General features: G+C 37.4%; 3 protein-coding genes across 5 annotated transcripts in view; 2 read left to right on the top strand and 1 right to left on the bottom strand.

Annotated features, from left to right (window-relative positions):
- The first annotated feature begins 946 nt into the window (after nt 1–946).
- LOC146476238 (saccharopine dehydrogenase-like oxidoreductase) overlaps nt 947–23,721 on the top strand; it is a 52,969-nt gene continuing 30,194 nt past the window's right edge. The window contains exons 1-12 of one of the 3 annotated variants that reach the window (XM_085114769.1): nt 960–1,183; nt 2,062–2,168; nt 3,374–3,454; nt 3,828–3,957; nt 4,760–4,809; nt 5,645–5,781; nt 6,433–6,670; nt 7,290–7,346; nt 7,563–7,630; nt 8,177–8,229; nt 9,051–9,126; nt 10,599–11,126. In XM_085114769.1, coding sequence (XP_084970895.1) covers nt 1,015–1,183; nt 2,062–2,168; nt 3,374–3,454; nt 3,828–3,957; nt 4,760–4,809; nt 5,645–5,781; nt 6,433–6,670; nt 7,290–7,346; nt 7,563–7,630; nt 8,177–8,229; nt 9,051–9,126; nt 10,599–10,713 — 1,281 coding nt within the window. In that variant the 5' untranslated portion in view covers nt 960–1,014 and the 3' untranslated portion in view covers nt 10,714–11,126. Of the gene's footprint in view, nt 1,184–2,061; nt 2,169–3,373; nt 3,455–3,827; nt 3,958–4,759; nt 4,810–5,644; nt 5,782–6,432; nt 6,671–7,289; nt 7,347–7,562; nt 7,631–8,176; nt 8,230–9,050; nt 9,127–10,598; nt 11,127–23,721 lie in introns of those variants that run through there. The other 2 variants (XM_085114770.1, XM_085114771.1) reach the window with 2 other exon arrangements.
- Nucleotides 13,291–23,721, bottom strand: part of LOC146476237 (transmembrane prolyl 4-hydroxylase-like) — a 70,302-nt gene continuing 59,871 nt past the window's right edge. The window contains exon 11 of the mRNA XM_085114775.1: nt 13,291–13,842. Coding sequence (XP_084970901.1) covers nt 13,549–13,842 — 294 coding nt within the window. The 3' untranslated portion in view covers nt 13,291–13,548. The remainder of the gene's footprint in view (nt 13,843–23,721) is intronic.
- Nucleotides 17,206–18,141, top strand: LOC146476240 (somatostatin receptor type 5-like). The gene has a single exon (XM_085114675.1). The coding sequence runs from the start codon at nt 17,206–17,208 to the stop codon at nt 18,115–18,117; it is 912 nt and encodes a 303-aa protein (XP_084970801.1). The 3' UTR covers nt 18,118–18,141.

The raw sequence follows: 23,721 nt of genomic DNA, 5'->3' as shown, positions 1-23,721 counted from the left end.
AGTGTTCTTTCTAACATATTTTCACAGACTTTTGAGCGACCGGTTTTGATGATCCGTGTCATTAGAACAAAAAACACGAGATACGTTCAAAGTTTGCCCGGCTGTACCCTACCCCTTCGTGCGTTCTTTATTGTTCTTCGCATCGGTATTACATAAGAATTGAAGTTTACCTCGGGTTGCGGATCAGTTTAGCCATGACACATGCAATAAACGGTGCTCCCTTACCAGCACGGGAACTTGACGAAGAGTTTATCTTTTTGGTCAAATCTTTACCCAAGTCCTCACCCGAACGCATCAGATCTACAAACCAATGATCTGATGCGTCACTCCAGCCTTTTCGGCGTACCAGAGTATGCCCGATATGTGTGAAAGATTTACAGTGAGGAGTACACTCCTTACGTAACGGTCCGTTCACATGTTCTTTGAACGAACAAAGCCGGATGACTTGTCTAAAGGACATTATTTAGGGCTTATAGCTCATACCATTAGGTGGCCAGTTCGATGTCCGTAGTCCACGGCCTAGATTTTATACTAGCCGGATAATTTTCTCAAGGAACCAGCCGGAACAAGTACGGGAAATCGTGGCAGTTCCCAATGTGCACTAGCGAGCTGAGGTTCTGCCGCTTGGAAAAGAGAAAGACTCGGCAACAAACAAACAAACAAAATAAGGGGCACGTTTTATAGGCCAGAAAGTTCTTGGATTTTTGCAACGCTCTGAAAATCCCCGACTTGCAGTGTCATTTTCAATCTCCCGCACCAAAAGTTTGAATCCATCCAAAATGGCGATCGAGGAATTGGAGGAGGAAAAGTTACTTAATATGATTCTGGATTTACAGAATGAATCCCTATCTCTATTTTCTCTATTTTCAGATTTCACCAAGAATGATCATGAATCTTACAGGTGCACGGCGAGGGCACTGGGGATGAGTTTGCGTTTCTAGTACCCAGTATTTCTGTAAACTGTTGCTTTCTCTCCTTGCTCGAAGTGCATTTCACATTTTGTTGTTGAGAAAGATGTCCGACAGGGCGTTTGCGATCGTTGTGTTCGGCGCAAGTGGTTTCACTGGTCAATTTGTGGCCAGAGAGGTAGCAAAGAACTGCAAACGAAAGTTTAAATGGGCTGTGGCCGGTCGCAGTAAAGATAAACTTGAGAAGGTTTTGCAAGAAACCTCAAGTGAACTTGGTAAGATTCTTGCAATCCTTTATAATTGCAAAGTTTCTGTCGTATTTTGGGATTTTAGCATTGACTTAGTTACTGTTCTTGTTTGAAATGATTTTAAAACATACATAGAGTTGAAAACAGACTGATAAGGGAGAGGCCAAGATTGCTATTTTTAAAGCGTTTCATCTTGAATTTCTTGCACATGAAAAGCTCACATTTAATACTACCTTTGTACGAGTCTGTTTGTTATTGGGTGAACTTTAGACGTACATGTGCATGTACGACACGCACAGGTGTCATATTTGGCTCTAATTGCGGCCATTTAAATGAACATGTCCAAACAGAGCGCCAGCAAAAGATATGGATTGCATATAAGCTTATGCACATACAAACAAATATTAAGTTCTTACATACTTTATTTGCTTGTCCCCACCTAGCTTTTCAGAGTCAATGGTAAATGGAGTTCTGGTCTGTAAAATCGCCCTATTCCCACACAAACATTATTTTCAATTTGCCTTTAAACAGGATCTTTTGTAGAAAGATTAAATAAAAAATGAATAATTAAATAAAAACCTAAAGATAGTTCGATGTGTTGGGTTGCATTTCTTTTTTGTTGACGTTTTTTTTTGGAGGGGGGAGGGTGGGGGCAAAGATAATGTTTAACTTTGCTCTGTGGTTTGCTTAGAGGAGGTGTAAAAGCAATATTATTCTGTTTGTGACTGGGCAACAATCACAGGGTATGCAATCAGATCATTGGTGGACATTTGTTCACCTACATGTACCATATGTGAACATTCACCTTACATTTTCTGTAACATTCACAATAACACCGTGAAAATTCAAGCGTATATGCCACAAGATGTCACCTCCTTTGTTAATTGTTTTATTTTTTTTTCTAGGTTATGATGTTAAGGATGTGGGTGTTATTGTGGCTGATGTCAGTGATGAGTCATCTCTCAATGCAATGTGTTCCTCTGCCGACATTATCTTAAACTGTGTTGGACCTGTAAGTAGAAAGAAATTATGTACACTTCACAGTCTGTTAAGGCTGGTTTTCATTAGGACATGACCAATTTAAGCATAATCACTAATGCTGCTTAAGCAAGTGAGAACACCTGCAACAAACATGTAGGCATGTATAAGCATAAGAAGATCGAACACATTCATTTTCTTTTGTCCTTATGCTTATGCCTCTCTTTTCACTAATGACGACAGGGGCGACATAAACATAAGCATTTAAGCACAAGGCAGTGAAACATTTTGTCCACCATCTTGATTAACATCGAGTGGAGCTCAGGTATCAAGAACTATGTTAAAATTAAAATCAATGGTTTTCTGTGCATGCATTTGTCCTTATGCTTAATGTAATTGGTGTTCTCACTTGCCAATCCCTATGCTTGATGCTTATGCTTTTGTTCTAGTCAAAGCCAGCCTTTATGGTCCTAAGGCACTACAGCTGTACCTATAATAAAGCAACCAAATTATTGAGAATGATGTACAGTATTATTCTAAGTGACACAGGCATACTTGGAAAAAAATCTGAGGGCTCCTATCAGGAGTCGAACCTAAGACCTTCCGACTACTGCTGTAGTTCAGATGCTTTACCACTGAGCTACAGGAGACCCGTGGGAGCTAAGGCCATTAAACTAGGTTTATGGGACAAATATCCTGCATACTGCGAGGATGCCGGGAATGTCTTATGTGGTATATGTGCAATGGAATAGAGGCTTGAAATATTCCATCACATTTATTCAACTAAATTATTATAATTAAATATTTTAGATAAAGAAATAAATACATTTAAAATTGAAATAATATTTTAAATGCTGTTTCGGTACATTGTATGAGTTTCATGTGAACAACTACTTTGTCACATAATACAGTAATTATCTATACAGTGGGAGATAGAGATTTCGCTTTCTCATATCACTGTGCAGTTGAACTGTCTTGAGGGCTGCATTAGTTTATTAGTGTTTTAAGCACTTTTATGTATTACCCTCACTAAACAAACTGCTGCTGCTGCTGCTGCTGCTGCTAATATTAATATTAATGTTACACTGTCAGATCTCCATCTTGATCCTTGTGTGCTCATTATTATGCAAATGGCCATGGGCTAAATTTCAAAATTGTTGTGTTGTTGTGTGTTGTTGTCACATAAAGTGGGCTAATGCTCACAAACTGTACAATAATTTTTTAATTTGTGTTTTGCAGTATCGATTTTATGGGGAACCTGTTGTAAAGGCAGCTGTGGAGAATGGCTCTCATTATTTGGATGTCAGTGGAGAACCAGAGGTGAGATTTATACGTCAACCAAATCAATTTTTCACGTTGATTGTACTGTGCAGATATGTTTGGATATCTAATGAAACACACTTTTGAGTGTTTGATATGGCTTCTCAAATGATCAATAATTCTTGGAGAAATTCAAGGCTAAAGTTGGCAAAATTTTATGGTAATTAGGAACACATATCCAAACCACTTGAATCATAGTAGTGATTTTCTTTGTTTTCTCTTGATGAATTATTAATGAGTTTGAGAAAACTAAAGGAGGCTATTTTCTCAATGATTTGTTTATAACCTAAATCAGAGCTTACAGGTGTAATGGAACAGTAATATAATTGTTTTGAAGCATGTAATATTCAACATTGCACATTACTTGTTTTAGTTTCTGGAGAGCATGCAGTTGAAATACCACGACGAGGCTGTTAGTAAAGGAATTCACATTGTTGGTACTTGTGGATTTGACAGTATCCCTGCAGACATGGGTGTTTCCTTTACACAAGAAAATTTTCCAGGTTTGGTACATTTGATAATTTTGTATAATTTTCACAGTACATTTCCTGTAAATTTTATTACCACTTGAAAATTTTATATTAAGCTTTATGGTATCACCCTGTTGTGACTACCACGTTTGGGGGAGCTAATGCATTTGTGGTGGTTTGGGTGGGGGCTTATTTTTAGGGTGCTGGTAGTATAATTGAAAGGGTGTTTTGCATTACAAAGTTGGTTTGGTTTGATCGTAAAAAGAAAAATTGAGACAACTACCTAAGAGCTTAAAACAGCCAACCTAACAGTGTACAATGTGTTTGGGAGAATAAAATTGGTGTCATGTGGAATTGTGAGTTGGCTGATTATTGCAAAGATTTTAATAAGTGTTTGAGATTCTGGTGCCTTCTGATGTATTTTTTGGGGTGTCGCGAGAGGGTATGTATTTGGTATTCTATGGTAACTGATTACTAATTAAAAAAAAAAAAACACAAATTTTAGTGGTTGATTACAAAAATCTGCAAGTCAAGTGAATTTGTGGTCACCCTTGCAGAGGTGATGCATTACATTGTAGCTGAAGTTACCAGTGGGAAAAAATTATTCAGTAACTTAAATATTTAGTCATCTGTTCAAAACCTATAACATAGCTACAAGATTGTCATGCCTTCTTAAGCTTTGCAAATTGATGATAAGGTATGATTATTTGCATGTACTCATTGAGTGTGACGTTACGGTAATTTTTTTTTTTTACACATAATTTACGAGACTAAGTGATATGTGCAAAAAAAAAAAAAGTAAAATAAAATAAATAATAATTCATCTGATTTTTAGGAGAACTTTGTCACTTGGAGAGTTTTCTAACCATGCACAGTGGCCCCAAGGTACATCTTCACTTAATATGTGCTGTCCCAGAAGATATCAAAAACCTTTAACTTTTTTTTATTTGTGTGGACTTCTCGCACTCCTCTGGAAATTCCAGTTAACATGTTATAAACACTGTAGCTTCATTGACATTTACATGTACTATATACTGTATGTCGTAGTTATTTTCATAAGCCAAAGTTCCTTGGAAAAATGTCTCAGTTTTCAGACCCACCCTTGACTATGGATTGGGGTGTTTGCATATTATTTTTCTGGAACCCCACAATATTAACTATAAATTAAAAACTTATTTATTATAATTAAATGTACATGTACAAGCAGGCTTAGTGTATTACTTATTATTATATACACGTGCATAATTGCCAGGAATTTCCAATGTCTCATTTTGCCTTGCATGCATATGAAATACATTAAATGAATTCACATGTATTAAATAACTAAGAAAATTGAATATATAATTTTTGGTTTATTTAAAAGTTATTGTTATTAATAATGTGTTGAATTACATGTAGTAATACACATGTATCTTATTTATTTATTTTTTTTATATAAATTTAATTACTTTGAATGAACATTTAAAAGCCAAAACAACATAATTATCGTAGCAGAACTTTAGAAATCACATAAACTTAGTATTTCAGTTGACAAACAATATTACAGTAGTAGACCTTACTACTCTAGGTACACTCTACCCATTTGTAATTAAGAATACCTCAGTAGTTGTATTTAAAGCAGTTGAATGCGTGTAAGGTGTGCACAGAAGTTTCAGTAGTTGTATGTCAATAATAATTTGTTTAGTATAAAATCTGTACTTTTAATGTTGTTTTCTTTTAGGGAGGGGCAGGACATTTTGGAACATACCAGTCAATCATTTACGGTGTGGCAAGTGCTAGGGAAGGACACCTAAAAAAACTCCGAGCTGAATTATTTCCAAACCAGATGCCAAAGTTTGGGCCCAAATTAGCAAAACGGTTGGTATCACTTTTTACAATTGAAGTGTTGTTAATGGAACAAACAGGACATTTTGAAGTGGGTGGCATAAAAATCATTCCCTGAGTAATTTTGATTTACATTAAGACGAGTGTTAGTCATTGTCCAAGGAAAACTAATGCATGTTTCTTTATTGCAAATTGATATCATTTTAAATACTAAGTATACTAAGGCCTTTTTCTAACCTTTTCTAAGGCCTTTTTCTGGGATAACAAGAAGTTGAAAAATATGTGGAAACAAATTAATATTTTTCATTGTTTTTGTTAATATTTGTTCATTCGTTCTTTTGTTCGTCCGTTCATTTTGTTCTTAATCTCTCTTTCTTCCATTCTTTCTTTCATTGTTCATTCATTCATTCATTCATTCATTCATTCATTCATTCATTCATTCATTCATTCATTCATTCATTCATTCATTCATTCATTCATTCATTCATTCATTCATTCATTCCTCCCTTCCCTCCCTCTTTGATTGCTTGCTTTATTTCCATCTTGTTTCTGGTTCCCCAGAACGTCAACAAACTTTGGCAAAACATGATTTTCCATGTGAATTTATATTTTATGTGAACTTTGCATGTCTTTTGTTTACCACTAACTTACAATTTAAATTTTACTTTTACTGTTTGCATCAAGGCGGTTCATTTCCTACGGCCAGGAGGTGCAGAAGTGGTGTATTCCATTTTTAGGAGCTGACCCATCAGTGGTGCGACGATCACAACGGCACAGTGTTGAAGTGAGAAATAAAAAGCCAATTCAGTATGGTGCTTATGTGACGATGCCATCACTGATCGTCATTCTCTTGTTCATGTTCTTTGGCTTTTTCTTTGTGCTGTTGTGCCAGTTCAAGATGGGAAGATATTTGTTAGAGAAGGTGAGTTTTACTGGTTTGACACTCATCTACAGTGCATTTTTAATACATGTACTGTAGTTTATCACATAGTTTTTGTCATGTGCCACATGAGTTTCGCTGGGGTTTATACCAAGACTTCATTTAGAACTACCATCATACTGTGTCCTTTCGTATTATGGCTTTGTTAAATGTTGCCCTTACACTGTAGGTGATTCCCAAACTCACATCATGTTGGTTGAGTTTGTTGTTGGTTCTCATCCTTGCTCTGAGGTTTTTCTCCAGGCACTCCGCTTTTCGTACTCTCCGCTAAAACCAGTTGATTTCCAAATTCCAATTTGATCAGGAGAGTGTCCAATTACTACTCTGCACTAAGTACATTGATGCTTAAATAAAAAGCTTTTTTCCGATTCACTATTAAACAATATACCCTTTGCTTAGCATTTTGGACCTCGTAGTTTATCTTCCACCTTGTTAGATAATAGAAGCACGTTCTTCTAATTTGGCTGCGAAACTGATTCTTATTGTTCTGGACATCAGTTCTAGAAGGATGCATTGCTTGCTAGCATTTTATACCATACAACTTTGTTTGATGTACAGTACATGTAACTTATGGTCTTTTTCTTCAAATGTTCTCCCACAGCACCCCAAGTTCTTCTCGTTTGGTTTCTTCTCACATGAAGGACCTACCAGAGAACAGGTAAACGTTATATTACATAATTGTATTCAAAATACAAAAACCACTCAGAAAATAAATGTTCTTGATTAGGTATCTGCAAGTGCTTGATGTTTCATTCCTGTTTGCGGCTGACAAGCGAATTGTCCAGAAACATTCATTGCGTTCTCTTTCACAGAAGCAAGATTCGTTTATTTCCTTTTGTGTCTTAACTTTTTGTATTACAATGTCTTTCCACAGATGGCAGGGTCATCCTTTTCATTTCTTTTCCAAGGAGCTGGATTCAGTGAAAATGCAGTGAAGTCAGGGTAAGATATCACACTGCTCTCCTCTGTGCCAGATGGGGAATGCCTACTGAACTTCGGAGGGCACTATTCACAACATGTATAATTGTTACTTGTGTGTCTGTGTGGTATCTCCGATAAACTGATTGCAGAAATAAACTTAATTTACTGAATACAACTGGAAAGCAAAAACGCAAAGCACGTTTGGTACCATTTGTGCACCAATTACATGTAACTAGACGTTATTAGTGCAGTATGTGTTATGTCACTTTCCTATGATGTTGCACTCTGTCCATAGTCATGGTAACAAGCCTGTCAACTTAAACTGCAATTAATTTGTTTAATGTCAGTTGCCTCTCGCAGTGTTGACTAAAATTCCAGAAATGTTTACAATGAATTGTTGATTCAATTTTGCCATTAGCTTAAACTCTTCTGATAAAAGTGGCAGGTGCATCAAAATATTATGAACAGACACATGTTTGACTGCTTTTCGAAATAACGATCGCACATGGATCACTCAGGTTGGCTGTAATACATGTTTCCTTTTTATTTTTAAAATGTTTATTTCAGAACTCTTCCTTCCAAACCTGATGGTCAGATTGTAACCAAAGTTACCGGACCAGGTGAGTTTAATAGTTGTAACTTCTCAGACTGAGATACAAAAGAGGCTGGCGATGTTTTTTTTTTTTTTTTTTTTTTTACATTGTAATCACAAGATTTGGTTGCTTTTACTGTAACTAATGTAATTAAAGGCATGCCAAATCTAAAACAAGACTTTTTTTGCAATTAATGCATAGATACTTTTGAGATTTCGCTCTACCAGCGAGTCCAGGTGTTTGGCAATCGTTGCTTTGCTCTCCCTTGACCTCTCAAGCTGTTACCATCATAACCGCAGTTTACAACACTAGAAAAAGTGGGGAATAGAGTCGTCTGCAGATGTCAATAAGCCCAATTAAAAATAAATAAATAAATAAATAAATAAATAATTGGACTTAAAGAGCTATAATTTTCGCCTACCACTCAGGAGGCCCTGAATAAAATTCCGGATCCGGAATTGTAAATGTTGAAATGTTGATGTTTTGACTAGAGGGAAAAACCGGAGTACCCGATGAAAAACCTCTTGGAGCAAGGACAAGAACCAACAACAAACTCAACCTACATATGACGTCGAGTCCGGGAATCGAACCCGGGCCACATTGGTGTGAGGCGAGTGCTCTCACCACTGCGCCATCCCTGCTCCCCTGAAAACAATAAATGAATAAAACACACAAACACGTACTCTTATGGGTTAATCCTTAACGAACTGTATTATCTGGACATTGCCAAAGAAAACATCTGATGTTCTTGTACATCTGATCTCCGATCACAAAATAACACCTAGGAATTTTTTGTTTTATTCATCAGTGCTGCTTTAAAACTTGCATAATTTTGTTTTTCCCATCAGAGGCGGGTTATATAGCTACACCCATCTGCATGGTACAGGCCGCCATGGTGATCCTGGAAGAAACCTTACCCAACAGGTGACTGATTTGAAACCAGTAAACTTCCAAATTAATAATAAAAAGGATTTTTTGCTAACAAGACAGGGTAGTAATTACGAATTTTTAGTTTATCATCAGAGTTGATAAATATAGGTAAATTGGCCACCGTAAAGAGACTCAAGTGCTGACGTTTCGAGCGTTGGCCCTTCGTCAGTCCTTCGTCATTCGCACTGACGAAGGGCTAACGCTCCAAGCGTCAGCACTTAAGTCTCTTTACGGTGGCCAATTTACCTATGAAGCAAACACTCGCTTCTACTCCCCACTGACGCAGCACCACAGTTAACTTACCCCTCACCCCCCCCCCCCCTCCCCTTCCCCAGGCTGATAATTTCGTTGTGTTGGGTTTATCATAAGCCCAGCGCTACAAATAAAAAATCTGGACTCCATTTGACAAATCGAGGGCAGTTTTCTATAAAATGACGCGATAAAATATTCAAAACTTGGCGGTGAAACCGCTCACCTGCAGCTCGTGGCCCCACTTGACTCTTCGGAACATACTATCGCGTCATTATCTGGTCTATACGAGTACAGACCATAGAAACTGCTGTCGATTTGTTAAATAACCACTGTGCTGCTGTGAGACTGAACACTCCAGTCAAACTATTGGAGAGAAATGATCCAAATTAAACATAACAGGTTAAAAATCCCAATGAGCTGACAGGTGGCGGGCCAACTGGCTAATTTACAAGCACGCCCCGGCGCGGAGTTCAACTCAGCGCTACCGATAACAACTCCAGTAAGCGGCCAGTGCGGGACTTGCACCCGGTATCTCCGGACTACAAGTCCCTAACAGCTACCTCACGCCGTATTAAAGAGGGGAGGAGAGTAATAATTAACAATTGGACGGCGAGCTCGAGGTTTCTATCGGCTGAGAGCCAACTATCAAAGCTTCGGTGATCGATCTATGAAGCAAAAAATCTTTGTATTTCATAAATTTTGATATATTTGTGCAATGATGCATGCTAAATCGCACGCGCTCTGACAAACTGCCGTCTATCGATCGATAGACGGCACCTGTGTAGCCAATCAGATTGCGCGTTACGGGATAGTCGATCACTGAGGTATGCTAATAGCGACCTTCAGATCAGAGCACGAGTACGAGATTGAGTTCAAGTGCGATTTTCAAATTTCAGACTAGTCACTTCCCCAGAACTCTCACTAATTTCCTTTGTTTATCAGCGCATAAGGAGGCCTAAGAAACAAGATTGGTGCGACAAGCAGTTATTTGAACCACGCAAACTAGATTTGAAAAATCGTACTCGTACTCAATCTCGTACCCCGCAGTAAAATCTGAGGGTCCCTAATAATAATAATTCGAGTACCCTAAAAACGACTGCGTGGGAATCTAACGCCGCATCCATAATTTGACTTTCTATCCAATACATTTCATTTCATGAAATAATTTCAAGTGCACGACAAGCAAAATTTCATCCCATGTAATTTTCTTTCAGCGGTGGAGTTTTGACCCCAGGTGCTGCCTTCACCGGTACCTCGCTGATTGACCGACTCAATGATCATGGCGTCAAGTTTTCCGTAGTGCGATGCGAAGTTGACAGTTCTCCGTAGTGGTTTCTATCTTCACAAAAACAAAGAGGAAGGTGTACTAGAACAAGTGTGGAATCGATTAGAGAACTCATTTACAACTAACGTCTAATTTAGTCCTCGGTGTAGAGGGCTCGAGAGTAGCGGTAGTCAACTAGCCAAAGAGTGGTTACAATACGATACATTACTTCATTGACACTCCCCATAGGGGTTTTTCAGTGACAATTTTACAATACATAAATTAATATTAAAACAATATTTACAACGTTTACAATACATAAATAAATATTAAAAATGATAACCAGTTTAAGTAATAAAAAAAAAAAAAAAATCAGTTTTGGCCGGTAGGTTTTATGCTGTCACTAGTTATTTTGGTCAGTAAAAATTGTAAAGTACTAGTGTGTTGGACAGAAAACAAAGAAAATCAAGAGAACAAGCCCTACATTGAGATGCTTTTTGTGCTGCATGCCCAGAGTTCAGGGCCCAGTTGTTCAAAACCCAATTAAGCTAATCCTGGGTCAACGTAAAGTTTGATCCGAGTTTACAGTCAACCCAGGTCACGCGTGAACGATATTTTTGAAATTGGAACGGAGTTTTGAAATTTACATGTCAGTTTTCAAAATCGCCAACGAGAATGCAGAGTTCCCGTATAAATTTCCCTAGCTTATTGACAGTATAAAGCTATGAATTTTTCTTTACATTGCAAAATTGAATATTTCAAGAATAGCAATTGTTTCCCAAGTATTTTGACTCTTTTTCAGTTAATGCGTCTTTTTCGGAACGACTTCCAGAGAGATGTCCAACATTTCATTCACACGTCGGACATTACAAAGAGAAATTCGAATGTTCATTTCATTCTTGGAATTACTGTTCACGCGTGACCTGGATTGACTGTAATTACTAACCAATAAGTATTTTTCCAAAAGATTTTTACCCTACAGTTTTGACTTAGACTTTTCTTTACTTTCAGCTAAAAATCAGCTTTTAAAAACATTTTTAATGAGTGAGATTCCAACCTCGGTTAACTTTTAATCGGGGATTTAATAGCGTTAATCGGCTTTCGAACAACTGCATGGGCCCAGGCATTTTCATGTTAAAGTGAACTTGAAATTTCAATCGTAAATAATGAAATTTCTGAAGAGTGAAAAAACCTTTACAGATATGGGAGATTTTTCTTAACAATTATTATGCAACAAATAAAAAATGCCTAACCTTCCCTTTTTGTAAAACAAATTGGTGATGCTGTGGCTAGTGACAATTCGATGTTGGTTAGTGAAATTAGACCTGTTATTAGCCACTGGACTAGTGGGCTAAAAAGTTAACCTCGAGCCCTGTGAACTTGACCGTCAGTTGCAATGACGTCTCTCAGCGAGTCTAAATAATTAACCTTAATATAATGAAGAAAAATTTTCTCAATTGCGAATGTAACCTTTTATATGCAAGGTACAGTAGTAATTTAAAATGCTTCGATTGTAAGTTGATTTTGAAGAAGTAAAATACGCAATAGAAGGGTTTATAGTTTATATCAAACCATTTATATCATAATATCCACTGAGTTCCTTTGTAGCAGTTAGGGTTTTGTAGTTTGTTTTAAGGCTAATATGAGACTTAATTGGTTGAATTCAAATAAGTGATGCTGAAATGGCAAAAGGGTTTAGCATAAGGTCCTGTGTAGTTACTTGTTATTTGTCATTAACATAACAAGTTGTTGATCCATAAGGTATTTTTTTTTGTAGTCTAGAACAAATTATTACCAATTCGTCAGTATTTTTTTGTCTGTGCACAACGCCAGCTAGTAAAGTAGTGTGGATTGAAGAAAACAAAATAAAGATGCAAAAGTTACTTATGGTGGCTGTGTCGTAAAAGATACACATACTAAATCCTTAAAAAATTCATGAAGACATACTAAATTAAACAAAAGGAGCGCCAAGGTTACATCAACACAATTGATGAAAATCGATATCAGAAGGCAGTCGATATAATCAATCTACTATTGATTGATGGAAGGCAAGTCTCATTGATTTATCGATTTTAATCGGCAGGCTATATTTGACGACCTGAAAATGTATCTGAACGAGGAGACTTGCAAGTTCAATTGGAGCAAACAGCGCAGGTGCGGAAATGCAGCATCACTGTATGTACTTCAGGGCTCAACTAAGTTTCAGACGGGGAGACTTCACCTTGAGGGCCAACCCTACACATACTTGAACCTTTTATAATACCACAAAGTTGAGTCAAAACCTCAGCTTTGTCCCGTGGCAAGAATAATCCTTGCCTTGAAATTTCTGCAAGGAATGCCTTGATTTTTGCGACTCTTAAAAATAAAGCCAAAATGTCAAATTTTGCTACACTCTCGCATACCATAAAAACGGAACATGTTGCACCGAGCCTTCCGTTGTACAGCCCATGCATGTTGTACTACCCCTATCCTGTACAGTAATTTACAGAATGCAATCCACGTGAGCTTATCGGGGAGGGGGGGGGGGGGGGTGCTATGGTCCCATATAAAATAAATTTGTTAAATCTTCATCAACACCTTTAAAGTTTTGCTTATGTTTACCAAGTACAAAAAAAAAAACGTTATTTGAACAGGCTTCTGATTTGAGTTCAATGTTAGAACAGAGAAATGTTCTTTACCCACGGTGACCTTCACTCTGTATAAGCAAACGTTTAGTAAATTAAATTGATAACAATACATGCCACAAGAATCCATGTTCGCAGCCCTCTTTGTCATCAATTTTCCTGTATTTCCAGTGACATGTACAATCGATTGTTATCGATTTGTTGCCAGTGTATAAAATCGATTCGACTATATCGATTATCGGTTTCATGACGAGATTTTTTTAATTTAACAGAGGGTTAATCTCCTTTCCAATCAATTATTCTGGAATGTTTATTACTCCAAGTCCGTAAATCGTCCCAGCTATTGCCGACGATATTTATCCAGTTATTTACAATCCACTTGTGACCCTTCATGACGTCACATCCTCCGTGGTAAGACATGGAGTCGAGGCTTGACAGCCAGCCAGATGATTCATCGATCAGGTGATTATACCACATGATTGCTGTGCCTCGTTTCGGTGCAACCCTGAGGTTAGCCTTAGAGCAGTAGGCGCTCAAATTGGAGAGGTAACTGGACTTTCGTGCCCACATCTGCAATATAGTAAAATGAAGGAGATGTTAGAAACAGTTGCTTCTTTATATCTCATGCAGTAACACCATCTTCAACACTACCTTGAGCTGATATTTCACCGTCAGAGACTGATAAGCCGACGAATGTATAATAATACGACAATGATACTTGCGTCGACCAATCTGCATATTCCCTAGTATTTTGTTTTGTTCTGCAAACTAATCCAGATAAGCAAATTTTCATTGGCGATTTCAGATGAAACGTTTTCGTTTAGACCATACCGTTGTGTTGTTTTTGTAACCAGCTAATAAGAAGCTTCCTTTTTTCTGTTTGTTTTTGTTTTTGTTTTGTTTTTTATGTTTTTCAGCACATTGAGAGAATTTTGTTGTCAATCACAAATAAAACTTTTTTCCGCTCACTTCTTTGTTGTCATGCACTATGTTTAAAAAGAATTGGTTCATGCTTTTAGCTGTGCGTATATCAAGTTATGGATGCACTTGGGAAGTTTGGAGGGCACTCAAGAAGCTAGAGGCTACGCCTCGGGCAACTCTTACGCTTCTCTCGTGCTCTCCAAACTTCCCAAGTGCATCCATAACTCAATATGCGCACAGCTAAAAGCATTAATCAATTCTTCAGTAAAAACTCTGTTTCATCCAAATATATTTTACTCGGCGAATAAATACAAAAAGAGGCGGTTCTTTAATTTGTTTGAACGGTAATCTACCCGAAGATTACTTGAAAACGCTCACTAAACACGTAGAATGTCTTTCAACTTCGCAGTCTTGTAGCAGATCGTCTTGTTAACTGCCACGGACATGAAACGCTTCCAGCCAAAAAAAAAAGCATAAATTGAAATGCGCTACAGCATCGTTGTGTTGTTACGGTGCTGACAGGTGTCAATCAGACCTCCTTTTTTGGGAAAGTTCAATTAATCTTTAGTAAGTGAGTAAGGCTATATACTTTAATTAGCTCTGACATGAAATTTGACATTAAGCAAATTGAAAGAGGATGTTTGTATTGCATTCATATGTTGATGTAAATCATCACAAAGGCTTTACCAGCTGCAACTCCGTTTCGTTTTCGCGTTATTCGTTTATAATACACGCAACATAAGTGATGAATAATTGTGCAAAGAAAATTAAGTTTTACTGACTATATATATTTTGCAAAATTTGTCATCTCTATAGTACAAAACTTGAAAGGCGTTTGCAAACATTTAAACAAACTTTACAATGAATGAAAATTCAAAGACAAGTGCAAGGAAACGTGATATACATGCATTAAAAAAATTAGTTAATGCTTTGCTGGAAGCAATAGGCAGACGAATAATTACTACAAAAAAAATAATAAATTAAAATAAAAATAGAACGAATCCGCAATTGAAAATAAGACTAAAAGAAGCACTCGAAAGTCTTCAAAATCGATATCTGCTTTCATCGAAAAAACTTAGGAAGATCTAGACCCACCAGCATAACATATTCATACATATATATTGAGACTAAACCAAGATCAATATAAATTTTTATGCACATCGCATATCGTGGCCACGTCCAATATGCAGCTAAGGCGGAGTGCATGCGAACCCAAGCTAAAGACCATTGAATTTGCAGGCGATTGATAATCACTAAGTGTTGATATGTTTAAACATAATGGCATACCCCATATGCAGTGTTACCAAGTAAGGAAGGAAAATTGTGAGGAAAACACCTGCACAGCTTCTAACCCTCAGGTTCACTGTCGTTAAATTTCTAAAGCACTGAAACAGTTTTGAAATTAACCAGGAAAATAGCCTGCGAACGCAGACGTATTTCCGGCTGTCGCTTCAGCTACCAGGGAAAAGGATATATCTGGTATTATGGATGACAATGATAACTTGGCATTTGCACTGTTTTTCACCATTGTTCCAATTTATATCATTGGATTCATCGGAAACGTGTTAGTCATCCGAATTGTGCACAAAACGCGTGAGATGCACACAACAACTAATTACCTTTTGGTAAACTTAGCCTTTACCGACATTATCACCATTTTAATGGGACCCTGATTATTTTTCTTCTCACATCTCAATGGATATCTAAGCTATGCATTTGGAAAATTCGTTTGCAGGTTTTTGCCGCTCACTGAAATTTCCATAACAGGTTCATCGTTCAATCTAACAGTGCTGGCGGTAGAAAGATATCATGCTTTGCTGAAGCCTTTCAGAACAGGATTACGGATAAAAGAAGAAAACATCAAACAGGTCGTGGCACTCATTTGGATCTCAAGTCTCCTCCTCTGTGTACCTTTTTTTGTTTTCCAGAAATGGAGCGAATCGCAATCCACTTGTATTGGTCCATGGAGCTTACACATGAATCTAGCGACAAAAGTGTATACGTTCATAATCGTTGCATTTGCCATTTGTATCCCTCTTTCAATAATGCTTTACTGCTATGGATGTCTTATTAAAGGATTGTACCTCACGAATATGGTTTGTCCAGAAACAGAAGGAGAAAGAAGGCGCGAGAAAAAGACACTTGTTGTCACATTTATTATGGCCCCTGTTGGATTTATTATCGGTTATGGACCATTTACGGTTCTATACACAGTTATAGCATCGGGTCTTAATCAGCACTTAAGTGTTAAGTCATATCCTGTTCTTTCATCTGTATTTGTTCTTTTGATCGATTTTAGTTTATGTCTTAATCCGATAATATACGCTTTTCGGAGTACCAACTTCCAACAGGGATTCAAACGCATAATTTGTGGTTGCAGACCGACATCCTCAAACGAGAGGATCATTTGAAACAAACAAAAAAATTTAAAAACCTTCCACCTCGCAAAAAATACCCAGGAACATGAAACACTTCTAAATAAGAAATACTACTCGTCTTATTATTCCGACACGTTTACATTAGTGGTGTAGTTGAAAATATTTATTTTCACTGAAATTAGTGTTCGAGAATATCGTGAAGCACAAATAAACAAATAAATAGATAGACCTATGTTTGTTTTGCCTCTGCGTTTCAAAGTCCCCTCCCCATTCTCCTCGCGGCTTTGCCGCTCGTTTCTATCAGCTCCGGCGCCAAAACTTTATTTCGCACGCACCTACAATACCGCTAGCTACGCAGGCTAGGGAAAGACGTACATAAAACAACTTCATTAGCTGCAATAAATTTTTAATTTTCAATATGATTTTAAATTATTACTAGGGAAGTAAGTGGTAAATAAGGGGAGAAAAGCCGTCATTGTGGTGTAGTTAACTGAAAGGCTAGGGCCGTTTAAGACCAGTTAAATAGGGACTGATAGTTATGCAGATCTCCTTGCAATTAACAACCTGCGCAGTATGCAAACCTAACAATATATCGAACGGTAAATCGAAACAGGCTTTTAACATGCGAAGCATAATGGATGATACTGACAGTCTGGGGTTTGTCATATTTTTAGCAAGTATTCCAATTTATGTCATTGGATTCATCGGAAACGTGTTGGTCATCCGGATTGTGTACAAAACGCGAGAAATGCACACAACAACTAATTATCTGTTGGTAAACCTGGCTTTAAGCGACATCATCGCCATTTTAATGGCACCACCATACTTCTTTTCACATCTCAATGGATATCTAAGCGATGAGTTAGGAAAAGTCGTTTGCAAGATGTTAACCCTTAATGAAATTGCCATAATGACGTCAGCCTTAACTCTTACAGTGCTAGCGGTAGAAAGATATCATGCTTTATTGAAACCTTTTAGTACAGGATTACGATTGAACGAGGACAACATCAAGAAGGCCATTACTCTTATTTGGATCTCAAGTGTTGTCCTCTGCTTGCCACATTTCGTATTCCAGGGATGGAGCGAATCACACTCTACATGTGTTGGTCCATGGAGCTTACACATGAATCAAGCGACCAAAGTTTATGTGATCATAAATGCTGTATTTGTCGCTTATACTCCACTTTTGGTTATGCTTTATTGCTATGGGTCTCTGCTAAAAGGACTTTACTTTTCAAACACGATTTGCGCAGAATCACAAGTAGAAACAAGACCCGAGAAAAGGAAGCTTGTTGTCACATTCGTCCTGGCTACAATTGGATTTTTCATCGGTTATGGACCATTCGTAGTTTTTTACACTGTCATAGCAACAGGGGGTGGCCAACAAATAACCCTCAAATTTTACTCTAATATTTCGTCCGTATTTGTTATTTTGTTCAATTGTGGTTTGTGTCTTAATCCAATATTGTACGCTTTTCGTAGTAAAAAGTTCCAGGAAGGATTCAAACGCATAATGTTGTGTCGCAGGCCGACATCACCGGGATGAGTCTATTAAGTTATGACCCGGTAAAATAACAGCAAATGTCACCTCACAAAACCATTCTTAGTGGTTAACCTAGTCACATTTTCATTTCTTCCGAGACTCAAGTTAGAGATTTTAAAAGCTGGGTGTACCAGCTCTTTCTTCACACATCTGCACTGTCGAATTTTTGCGAGAGGACCATTTTACGAATTTGTAATTGTAATATTATGCATTTTGCAATTTTTAGTTTTGAGTTAATTCCAAACAAATCGTTAAAAACTCGTTAAAAACTGCAACAATTAAAACAAACGAAAATTACAAAATGGAAATTTTATTCTACAGCCATTAATAGAAGTAAAGAAAACCAGAAAGCATTTCGAACTGATTATACAGGGATAGCTTAAAATGGCTGCTTGAGTTTTGCAACAGCGCGCGAAACAAACTCATGCATTACCAAACAGACTTAAGATAAATGATCGTCTGTTGTAAGCTGTCGCCTTTTTAAAAATAAGGATAACGATATTTAGGGAGGATAGTACCAAGCTTGTTAATTAGGGTGGTTTGTTAATTAGAGTTGAACTGAAACTTGAAAGTGTTGGTTTTATTGTGGAGGGAGGAAACCCGGAGTAACCGGAGAAAAAAAATCGTTGCAGGGACGAGAACCAACAACAATCCCAACCTCGGCCACATTGAATTGGTGAAAAGCGAGTGCTTTCCCTGTATAATCAGTTCGAAATGCTATCTGGTTTTCTTTACTTAAGAAAGCGAGAATTTGTTCAACCTCGATTCTCTTCGGTGACATATGGAAAACACTCACTTCGTTACCTAGGGCCTAAACTGTGGAATGATCTCACTCCTAGAATAAGATATCAACCCTCTCTGAAGCAATTTAAAAGAGTCATACGTAATCAGGACCTTACTGCCCTAGCAGCAAATGTCAGTAATTGTCGAGGCGGCAACCTATGCCGAGAATGACTTGGGTTTACATGATTTTTTTGCGATTGATGTATGAAATTATATTAATATGGTTTACGATGTAAATTTTAATTCATTTTTTATAATTTTTTAGAAATTTTAGAATTTAGTTAGGTGTCCACTATTAGTAGAGGGGACTTCTCCCCTCAGCTACATTTCTTGACACGTTAATAAAGTTATTATTATTATTATTATTATTATTTCACCACCGCAAACCGTAATTCTAACCTGCCTCCCTCGCTTTTGATGTTCCATCGTACATATCACAATACATTTAATAATTTTACTATCCACAGTTCCAACGATCGTTTAATTAACGACTTAGGCTCTTGTGGAAATACAGACAGCTGGTTTGGATTTGAATCATAATCAGTAAAAGCGGTTATACCCGGGGTTATAGCAATCAACACATGAAAATATAAAGGAACATATTATTTTTTTCTCTTCAGGCAGCTTATAAGTTGAAAACTCAAGGAACCGAGCGAATTCTTTTTGCGCTTAATTTTGTAGTTCTTGCTGTAGGAGTTTGAAGAAATTAAAACACGTGTTTAAATGACTCTATTCAGTGTTTGTTTGGGTTGGGAAGAAAGTGCCTATCCTGACTAATTAAACACACAATATTGTTAATATAATGTTGGCGCAAGCCTACTAATAACTTAGTGAGTTTTTCGTAAAAAAATTCTGGCAATGATTTAAAGCTTTCTATATTGGTGTGAATTAATTTTGAATTAATTTGGACTTTACGTAATGTTTTAAACACAAACAGCTGTGTTTTATCGGGATTTAAAACACGAGGCGCAGCCGAGTGGTTTTAGACCCGACAAAATACGTGCTGCGAGTTTTTTGAACTGTTCCAAACACATTCCTGGAAAAGCGTGTGTCAAGAGAGTTCATAACAATGCTGCTTTTGTGAACGTTGGAAATTAGCATACGACAAAAACATTAAACACCGCATGCTAATAAGGAGGAGGTTTTACCGGCTAATAAAACCACTGCACGTGTTGTTTTATCGACCATTTGATAGGTCAATTGGCCAATGATTATATTAGACTACTGGTAGTTATCTGAACTCTGTTTCTTCATATATTTGCACCTGTGCCTATGTTTGTTTGTGTTCCACACCTGAACATATAAAATATCTTTTCTTTTAACTGGCTGACTGGCATTTTTAACTCTAAGGTTATTTCAGGTAACCCTACTATTTGTGTGCTACATTGTAAAATGTTTTCTCTAGACGCTGGGGTAAATAAAATTTGTTGGTATTGTTGTTGTTGTTGAAGATTTTGTGTAATGGATGTAAAACCAAGCTAAATGGCGGACCTAAGAGGGTGGCTGTTCAGAACGTATGGAAAGTTTCTACGTCTGCCTTCTTCCGCTTCAGCCTCAGTCAGAATCTCTCACAAAACAAAATGTCCAGAACAAACAGAGTTCAATTTACGTACATAGAATATTATCAGACATTGGAAGTTCCGAAATTTTGAATACACGCCGTAGCTTAATTTCTCGTTAATGAATACTTCAAAAGCTTTAAATACTAACACTTAAAAAATAATGTGCTTCTGATGTAACGTTTTAATGTTACAGCGTACCTTTAGGGTTGCACCCCCCCCCCCCCCCCCTCCCTTCCATCCCCCTACCAATGCGTCGGATGTAGAGCTAATATTGATTACGTTACAGACACCTCAACTAAACCTTATAAAACGGGCTATTAAAATACTGTGATGAGTTTTCTGCGAGGTCCAACTCGAAGTTCTGAATCGACTCAATGCGATTTATTGATTTCGGGAATTTGAAGGATGCCTTCATCCAGCAATAGATGGAGAATCCTAACCAGAACTATAGATACAGTTTTTTTTTCCTGAAAGTCTGTAACCCAAGGGCTAAAAAACGCGTTCGGATTTTCCTTTATTCCGACTGATCATTGACAAACAATTCGAGGCAAGCCATACTTTCCTCCAGCTTTGCGATCGATTAAGATTTCGAGAGATTCAGATTTTTTTAAGAAATTTTATTTCGCAGCCTTTGCATCTATTTACAGCACAGGAAATGGAAGAAGGACCGAAAATATGAGGCAAAATGGTTTGCTAACAGTAAGCGGTAACACGTGTGTGTAACGCACGTCCTTTGCACAAAATTCATCTGACAATTTCACTAAATCATCAATGATCAACATGTACATTCTCCCCACCCTCTCCAAATATTTCGTACGGTACAAGTTGAGAGAATTTGTTTCAACATCATTCGGCTGAGATATTTTATCTCAAGAAATTATTTTGTTTATCGCCATGCCTACATGTGTGATCAAACGCAAGGAGAAAGTAGTAGCCTCGGTCACTTTTGGTGCTTAGGGGGTTAAAATGCCGGCAAAAATATAATTTCCTGTACGTAAACTTCACGGCAGCTTCTGTCAATACTGATTCAAGTCATTCAATTTGACACTTGAGCCAAGTGCTTTGAAGTTAGCGTCGGTGCTCGAGTTCACACAGCAGCTTCCAAAAATATATATTCCAAAGTATTTTACAGTTTTTTTAGCGAACACTAACACCACTTTTAACATAATAGGTTGGTGGTTCGGCGATGTTACTTCCCTGCAGTCCGTTTGGCCCTTGCGAGACGTGTTGATGATGAAGCAAATGAAGGCCGCCGAAATTACATTGTTGTTTTTCAGTTTCTAATTCTTTCTAACTGAATTTATTAAAATAAGCCTTGAACTTATTTTGAATATCTTATGTTAACTATTACATGTATTAAATAAATATGAACACATGAAACATATATTTGAACCCCGGGTGAAACACTGAATAGAAGAAATCCCCTCGCAGTTGTTTACGGAACTTAAGCAGTTGGGAAAAGAAAGCATGAAAAAAATTCAGGCTTGAACAGGATTCGAACCCAGAACCTCTACGATCCCGGCGCCGTGCTCTACCAACTGAACTATTAAGCCAACTGGAACGTCTGGTCATATTGCGTGTTCGTAACTCCGTGAAGATGAATAAATGAATATGAATGTATGAAACACTACTTTGAGAAAACGATGTATTGTCTTTATGAATGAAGTGATGTATTTAAACAGCCCCTTTTTTGTTGCATTTACATGTTGTTACTAGTTGCTAGCTAGCGCTGGTGAGACTAAATATTTTCGATTAGTAATTTTTTTAATTTTTACATATTTTTTTAATGATCACCTCTCCCGCGGCAAAAACTTCTCTGCAGTCTGATCTGTATGTTATTGTCAACAGATTAAGAGGGGGTGTATAAAAAAGGTTGACATTGTTTCAAAACAGTTGCATGTATTCGCCAAATAGGGTCAATTGTATGTATTGATTAGCCTGTGAGACTAGACAGAATAATAATTATTAAACAAATTATGACTTGCGCAAAGAAATTGAAAACGAAAAGAAGTTGTCATTATAGAAGATCTGGTCGATCATTAGCATAAAGTTCTTACTATTGAGCATATTAGCCCAAGAGCAAGAAAGATTTTAAAAGTGATCGATGACCATTGTCTATGCAGCTGTAAACGAGAGCAAAAAAAATTAATAATAGAAAATAAAAAAAATAAAAACACAAAAAAACAGACTGTTATTTATTCAATTAACAAACCGATATTTGCATATCATACTGTACTAAATAAGGAAGAAGCTGGGTATGGAAGAAAACAACCCACGTGCACAGCTGACATTGCAATTATTAAACTTTCAGTATATCAAGTAATATGTCAAAAACGAGGGCGAGTGCTTTATCACGGGTTCCAAATACTGAGAAACAGATGAAAGCACGAGGCCGCAGGCCGAGTGCTTTCATCTGTTTCGAGGTATTTGGAACCCGTGATAAAGCACGGAGCCCGAGTTTTTGACATGTCTTCTCAGGTCACCAAAGCGTATGTGACACAGGTTACCATGCAAGCGTGATTTAAGAGTTTGTATGGAGTTAAAATTAAATCGAAATTTAGACAACAATATTCCCACAAAACCCACAAAAAATATAATAAAGTCTGGAAAAGCTTACCCGGTGTGTTTTGCTGTGTTTTCAATGCTTCTCAGTGCTTTTTTTTTATGAACTGAATTCGCGATTTTCCTACTCGTATCTTACGAGTTGGCTTTTTTTTTTTTTAAATAAAAGCTGACTGAAAGACACTGAAAATTTGCCCCTTCCCCGGCCTATTTTCTTTGTTTTCCTTTCCCGAGTGCAACAAAGGGAATGCAGGAGACGTCTGCACGCAGGCCAGTATTCACGTTCTCTGCAAAACCTTCTATTTAGTCGTTTCAAGCTATTGTTTTGTCAAGATCGGCAGCATTTTTTACGCACGTGTAAGTCTTGTCGTGCACGTTATAAACCTTTTGTATTTTGACGCTCTCGTTTCTGGCATATTGCGCGCAGGATATCAGGAAGAATAATTTGAAAGACGTTTCGGTTCCTGCACGGCGAAAAAAAAAATTAATAATACAAAAGTCAATTCATATTCTCAAGAGACCTTTCTTGCTGTCACGCCAAGCACGGCTGGCTGGTACAGAACCGCACTTAGCCGGGAGGGGGTTTGTGTGGTTTGTTACGTGCTAAAGGCTTCCCGTGGATTTCCCCGGCTGGGCATATTTTAGTACTCGTGCCTAGGTTTGACCGAGAGTTTGTTCCAACATTCCAGCGACACGGCTC

This window comes from Pavona decussata, unplaced genomic scaffold (assembly GCF_977016875.1).
Source record: "Pavona decussata unplaced genomic scaffold, jaPavDecu1.1 SCAFFOLD_78, whole genome shotgun sequence".
In the NCBI taxonomy this organism is placed as follows: domain Eukaryota; kingdom Metazoa; phylum Cnidaria; class Anthozoa; order Scleractinia; family Agariciidae; genus Pavona; species Pavona decussata.
The sequence above is the reverse complement of the archived record's forward strand: the minus strand, read 5'-3'. Positions and strand labels throughout refer to the sequence as shown.

Bases quoted from the DNA above. Each gene is read 5' to 3' on its own strand.
- LOC146476240 (XM_085114675.1), top strand. From the start codon at position 17,206: ATGGATGATACTGACAGTCTGGGGTTTGTCATATTTTTAGCAAGTATT.